Raw genomic sequence first — 6,739 nt, forward strand, 5'->3', positions numbered from 1 at the left:
AGTCGACAGCTAAGCTAACCTGCGCTAACCTAGCTACTGTCGTTGCCAAGCCAACCACCACGTCGCAACTAATATACGTCAGAATTAGAACACGCGTCACTATTTACCGACGCACGTTGCTGGGTTAGTTTTTAGCAGTTAGCTTTGAGCAGTGACATTTACACGTCTTCTCATGGCGAATGGATACAAAGACACGTTGTTTTCTCGTGGAGGTGGACAGGTCAGTTATGGTGCACTAATGAGCATAAGGTGACAACACGTGCGATGCTTTAAAGGCTGCTGTAGATTTGGAGAGTTGTTGAGCTTGGAAGCTAAGCTACAAACTAGCTCGGTTTAGTTGGTAACAAAGAGGAAAAGATACAGAAACAATAAAACTTAATATCTATAGAGTATCTGAAGTGTTTCATTTGTCGAAATGTTTCCCACTTGTAATATATTGTATTGGACAGACTTCACGTGAGCTAGCTTTAGCTGCTCGTTTATGTTGCACTTATTGTAGCATCCTTTCCAAAGTGCAGTGATGCAAAGCTAAACCATACAGGTCAGGATAACTAAATAAAATAGCTACTCTGTTAAAGTGTAACTGTAAGTAAAAAAAAAGAAGCATACAAATCACAAAAGAGCCCACAATCCTTGTGCATGTTATCTGTCTTGTTATGCATTGAATGTGAAATGTGTGTAAGAACATGAATCTTTTCATCTATAGAATCTTTTCATGCTATAAATCTGTTCTTATTTCCAGAGTGATGATTCTGATATATGGGATGACACAGCATTGATAAAGGCTTATGACAAGGCAGTCACATCATTCAAGGTAACACAGGTGCTTTGCAATGTATGTGTAACTTAAAGGGACATGTTTTTAGTTTTGCCGCTCATTTGTTTGCTTTTGATCTGTGTTCCAGACTGCCCTTAAGGGTGACGAAGAGCCAGAAGCCTCCAAGAAAAACCTACCTGGAAAAAAACGCAAGAACAACAAGAAGAACCAGAGCAGGAAAAGAACCAATGCAGATAAAGAGGTGACTAACTAAAGAATACAGATTTATTTTTATTTATTTATTCGTTTATTTGGCAGGGACATTGCACATTAATGAACACTTAAAACATGAAATATGCCAAGTGTAAATATGCCGGATTTAACTTTGAGCTACTTTCCAGCCGCAGTCTCCACATAAAACATTAAGAAAATGAAAATTCCAAACATAGCATTAGAAATACATAAAAGTGTAAGAGTCAAATACCCAAGTATTTAGGACATGGTCAAACAAAATGGCAGTATCGATACATAAAGTGCAAGAGAAGATACCCCTGTATTAAAGTGCATTTAGTGGTGATGATTAGTTGAGTTGACTTTTAAAACTATTGAGAGTGGGTCAATCCCGTATCTCAGTTGGGAGGCTATTCCAGCTGCCTTTTTATGGAAAGAACGTTTTGTCCAAAAGTGGTCCGTCTACGGTGGACTTCACAGGCTCCTCTGGTTTCTGACCCAGTGCAACGTCAGTGTCTTTTTTGTGGATGAATTCCCCTAAGGGAGGGGGGGCCAGTCCGTGTAAACATAGTAGGGTAATTATTGTCAGTAGAGGTATCAGTGATGTCACTCAAATCCAAATCACACCCTTTTTACACAAAAGATAACACATTTCTTTTATTTAATTTCACAATTTTTTCCACCCGTTTACTTATTCTGGATTTGGCTTCGTTTAGACCAGAGGCCTGCCCAGTACTACGAATCCAGTTCAACATACCCTGGATATGTTTGAGTTACCCGGCTTACCTAATCCAAAACAAACTCGCTCTCGCTAAGCGGTCCTACGACGCTGGTTCTCAACTCGGTAACTCAAGCCAGGGTTTCTCTGTCCGGCTGAGAGCGCGTTCACGTGAAAGGGGCGGGGTTAGCAACATTTGACCAATCACAAACATGGGGAAACGTACTGACAGCGCAGCGTCATACTTCCTGAATGAAAAGTCAACTTTAATATTAGACAAATATGAAGATGTTGCACTTTAAACATCCATGACTTAAACACTTGATCCAGGATCAAAGCCACATAGCTGAACCTGCAAGGTGAATACAGCTGGTAAAAGAGCAGGTTAGCCGTTCAGCATAAGTTACCATGGAGATCTAGCCCGCTAAGAAGTGAACCAGGGTCGTAGGACCGGAAACCCAGCGTTATCCCTGAAGTTAGCTCGCTAAGCGAATAGCCGGCTTCCTCGTACAGGCCTCTGACACATCCAAAACAGAATAGTGACAGTCTGTTTTTATTGTGTGTTGCAGTGGCAGGTTGGGGACTCTTGCAGTGCGTACTGGTCTGAGGACGGCCAGCTCTACGCAGCCAACATCTCCTCCATAGACGAGGATAAGGGCACTTGTATAGTTGTTTTTACAGGATATGGCAACGAGGAGGAGCAAAACCTTGAAGACTTGCTTACAGACATTTCCGAGGCTGATGAGGAAACAAATGTCGAGGTAAAGCAGTGCATTACATTAGAAATGTTGCATTTTATTCAATGTATATTCCATGCCTCTTTATTTAAGCTTGATGGTGGTACATTGCATCTCTTGAGTTCATTTAGTTTGGGAACATTTAGTATTATTCCCTTTTTAAATAAATGTAATGGCGTGACTGAAAACATTAAAGGAAAGAGGGTTCTTTCTACACATCTATATGTTCAGTATTGAAAAGCCCCTTGCACACGTGCAGCTTAATTTGTGAATGGCTCACCAACTTTACATCTCGCTGTGCGCTATGAAAAGGAGCTGGAGTCATTTTCCAAATCACTCAATGAGCAACTTCTACAACTTTCACCTCGTGAAAAAAGGCTTTATTATTCCATGATGCCGTTCACACGAGGTTCTGTCTTTCACTCTGCAGATATGCACACCACAAATGGGAAATTACTTAAATGAACAGTGTCGTGGCCTCCTTCCTTGTTTTTCCACCAAGCCACTAGACGCCTTAAACGGACAGTTCTAACTCGTTTCTTTCCTTAAATTACTCACAGTTTGAAGTGTTGCTTGGCCTCCCATGGTTTAGAAGATGTGTTTGCTCAAAATAACATAACAAACTTTTGCACATGCAACAAAGAACATAGGCCTTTACAATATTCAAAAGAAATGGGCAAAACTCAAATAAAACAAACGACTTTCTTTCTTTCGTGATAATGCTTATAACTTCACAACTTAAAGGGTACTCGTACGGTTTGTATGTACGGTACGAGTACGGTTAAAAACTGTTCCTCGACGGCGTCTCTCAACAGGTTGCCCATCACTGTGGCGTCAGCACAGGCGCCGTGGGAATTGTAGTCCTTTATAGTGCGTTGACTACAGACGTCACAATTAGGTGGCCTTTCTTATCAAATCAAAATACTGGCTCTAAAAATCATACAAACTGTCATATCCTTTAAGTTTTTATTTGGCCATTTTCTGAACATATGTTACCTAATTGTTGACCGAATAGATCGGTTAATGTCAATTAGTACTTCCTTTTCTATCCAATAATACTTCTGGAATGCAACATAACACATTGCTATCAATAACACTGTGGGCTATCAATATAAGGGTTACGTGTAATTAGTAAAGCATCTGATATGGATTGTAAGAAATGTAACAAGACACTTTTTTCTTCTGTTTTTGCCCTATTGCTTTGAGGGGTACAAAAACGAACTCAAATATTATTTAGAAAATCCTCCTATGTGTATAAACTCATAAAAGAAGGTGACAAATCAAGGCTAACATATTGTCTCTGCTACTCAGGTAAAGGAGACAGAAACGTCAACAGAGGAGAGTGACCGGTCAGCCACACCCAACCAACACAAACCACAGCACAGTAAACCGCAGAAGTCCAAGAGCAACAGACAACCTCCTCCTATGTGGGGTCCTGGTTTCCCTGGGTTACCTCCTGGCTTTCCTCCTGGGCCGCCCCTCATGCATGCTTTCAGACAGGTGAGAAGAAAGAAGCCACATAGCACCTGTTCTGTTCAAAGCTTCATCCTAGTATGATCCCACGATATCTTGACAACGTATCATCACCGTTGTCTAACAAACCAGCAACGCCCCATTGATGTTGTTTTATCTTTGTGTGCTACTCTACACTTGATTGACATTGTATTTATCAGAAAAGATTGTTGCTCTCTCACTTTGCATTGAATATTCTTCACCGCTCAGTCTGACAGGAGGGAAGGGGGAAAGACGATCGGCTTAAAAAAAAGGCTTCGGTTTTGTTTTGAAAAACAAGCTTTTTATTCCAGTTCACACAGTGATGTCACAGCGCTTTTCTGAAAAGTTTGAATATTTTTCAACTTGAAGCGCTCGGTGTGTCCACGCAGAAGCATTGGTGCCCTCAGAAATAAGCCGCTTTCCCTCGAGTCGGCCACATGCAAACACATGTGCTGCTTCCTCATCGGAAACAATTGAAAGAAGTTGCTGGCGCCCACAAAAGGCCTTGTGAGAATGTCCCGGTAACAGACTATTTTCATACACAATAGGCGCGTTCACACCGGAGTACTTTTACCCGTACTTTTCCCGTTTAGTTCCGATAGTTGCTGGAATTTTGCGTTCACACCAAAAAGAGTACTTAGTTCCGAGAACTTTTACCCCCATTGTTAGTGCCTGCTAGAGAGGTGGTACTATCCTGGGGAGAAAAAAGTACCAATTTATATTAACTGGGCGAATTGCAAACCACGCCCCGTAAAACTCTGAACAGTTTTGTGAAGCCGCCATTGTATTTGCTGGCATTAGCATTATTAGCATCAGCTCCGCGCACCAACGGAGAGAGAATAACTTATGGCAACACAAAACAAAACATGGGAGCGGTGGAGATGAGGAGGCGTTCTGGCGATTTACTCGGAAGGCTTCAGCAGAAGCTGCTGGGAGTCCCAGCAGCTTCTGCTGGAGCCAGTCCCCAACTCCGGGGACTTCGGGTGGCAGTATACACCGTGAAGTTGTTTGCGGCCTGCCAGTAAACCCAAAGCAGAAGAAGAAGAAGAAGAAGAAGTGACGTCAGCGGCTTCATTTGCCTAATCTTCCCTCAGGGACTTTTGCTGGTGTGAACGCGGTCTGTACTTAGTTCCATGGGGGCACTAAGTGCGGCAAAGTACTTGGTGTGAAAGCGGCTAATGTCGCAGAAAGTTTGAAATGTAAGATTAGAAAATGAAGGCTTAATACATTCTATGAGTGGGTTAGTTTTGCTGCAAGGAAAATAATATAACAAATTCAATGTAAACAATAAAACCAGCATATAAACAACAGCCTCTCAGAGTTGGCATTTATAGCCGGGAGATTGTATTGGGTTGCAATGAATCTAACTGGTGGTTATGCTAATGTCTCTGCCCTCTGTATAAATATAACTCTGTATAAAAGAAGGAATAGTACAAATGTTGTTTTTTCAAAGAATGAATATGAAATCAAAGCTCCCTTGCAGATTGGACATTATGTACACAACTGAGTAAGCCTCAGACTGTAGATATTTCATTTCAGGTAAAGTTCAGTGAAGAAAGTTTTTCGAGCCATGTTTCTCCTTTTTATCAAAATGAATGTTTTGTTTACCTTCATCAGGGTGGAAGCAGAAGATCCGGTGGTCACGGGCCTGCGCCTCCTTCCTGGCCTCCCATGATGCCTTTTGGTCCTCCAGTAAGTTTGCATATATCTCTACACTAAAGAGAAATGCACCAGCTACGGCAGACACTGATTATTTGATGTAAAAACACACACATTTACTCCTTCAGCTGGTAAATTAAGGAACGACTATCAATTCAAAATGTAATTGACAGACAACACATATTTTCATCTTCATGATCTCTCCCTCCCTCTCTGCTTCAGATGATCCCCCCCCCTCCTCCCATGAGCCCTGACATGGTGGATGACGAGGCTCTGGGCAGCGTGCTGATCTCCTGGTACATGAGTGGATATCACACTGGATACTACTTGGTATGTGCACAGCAGCTATCTGCCTTATGATGGCTATAAAGGAACATTACAGCCTATATTTACAGCCTCTTGCATTATTTAGCAACGGGTGTTTATGGTCATTATTTGGAGGAGTTTTGGGTAGTTGCACACATGTTGCTGTTATTTCTCATCTCCAATAACCTTTCCCTCCAATGCGACCAGCTGCATAAAAGCTGTGAGACCTTGATTTTTATAAGGTGAGCTTTATTAACATCGTATTCCTTTTGTACAGGGGTTGAAACAAGGACGCAAAGAAGCTGCCAATTGGACCAAACTGCACCACAAATGATTCGCCTCCACGTCCCATAGTTTCTCAGCCACCCTCCCTTTTGTGCCTAATGTGTATTTTGTTGTTGTTTCAATTCAGTGATTTGAAGGAAGTGTACGTGCTGTGAACACCAGTTCATCGCAGCTCCAGGAGGAGACTTTTGTATTCTTTGTAAATAGATTAAATAAATAAAGGCTATCTGAGCACAGTTGATAACGCACTCATTGTTGTTTTTTGCACCACGGCATAGAAGCGCAGTTGCACTAAATTAACAGTAAATGTGTGTATGTATACTGTAGCCATCTTTGTTCAATGACGGATGTGTCAACACGGTATTTTGCTCATTTAAGCAAACAAGAGACTCCATCCAATGTGTGTTATTTGATGTAATGGCATGTCATGTCCAGCAGAAGTCAGACTAGTATAATGTGTTCACGTGATAAGAACATGCGTCATGAATAACAACTTGCTGTTTAGTCCTGTACAGAATGGCTGACATACACTCTAAGTGCTGGATACACTTG

The 6,739-nt window shown here is 41.7% G+C and overlaps 1 protein-coding gene across 1 annotated transcript; it reads left to right on the forward strand.

Moving 5' to 3' along the window:
- Positions 1-82: 82 nt before the first annotated feature.
- On the forward strand, positions 83-6,425 carry smn1 (survival of motor neuron 1, telomeric). Its single transcript, XM_034090184.2, has 8 exons — positions 83-220; positions 743-814; positions 906-1,019; positions 2,276-2,467; positions 3,755-3,943; positions 5,555-5,629; positions 5,819-5,926; positions 6,180-6,425. Exons 1-8 carry the CDS (start codon positions 173-175, stop codon positions 6,234-6,236), a joined length of 855 nt encoding a protein of 284 aa, XP_033946075.1. The 5' UTR covers positions 83-172; the 3' UTR covers positions 6,237-6,425.
- The last annotated feature ends 314 nt before the right edge of the window (positions 6,426-6,739 follow it).

This window comes from Pseudochaenichthys georgianus, chromosome 9, assembly GCF_902827115.2.
Source record: "Pseudochaenichthys georgianus chromosome 9, fPseGeo1.2, whole genome shotgun sequence".
Lineage (NCBI taxonomy): Eukaryota > Metazoa > Chordata > Actinopteri > Perciformes > Channichthyidae > Pseudochaenichthys > Pseudochaenichthys georgianus.

Excerpts from the sequence above, each read along its gene's own strand:
- smn1 (XM_034090184.2), top strand. The coding sequence starts at position 173 with ATGGCGAATGGATACAAAGACACGTTGTTTTCTCGTGGAGGTGGACAG. Across the intron at positions 2,468-3,754 it reads ATGAGGAAACAAATGTCGAG|GTAAAGGAGACAGAAACGTC; the intron begins GTAAAGCAGTGC and ends TCTGCTACTCAG. Across the intron at positions 5,630-5,818 it reads TGATGCCTTTTGGTCCTCCA|ATGATCCCCCCCCCTCCTCC; the intron begins GTAAGTTTGCAT and ends TCTCTGCTTCAG.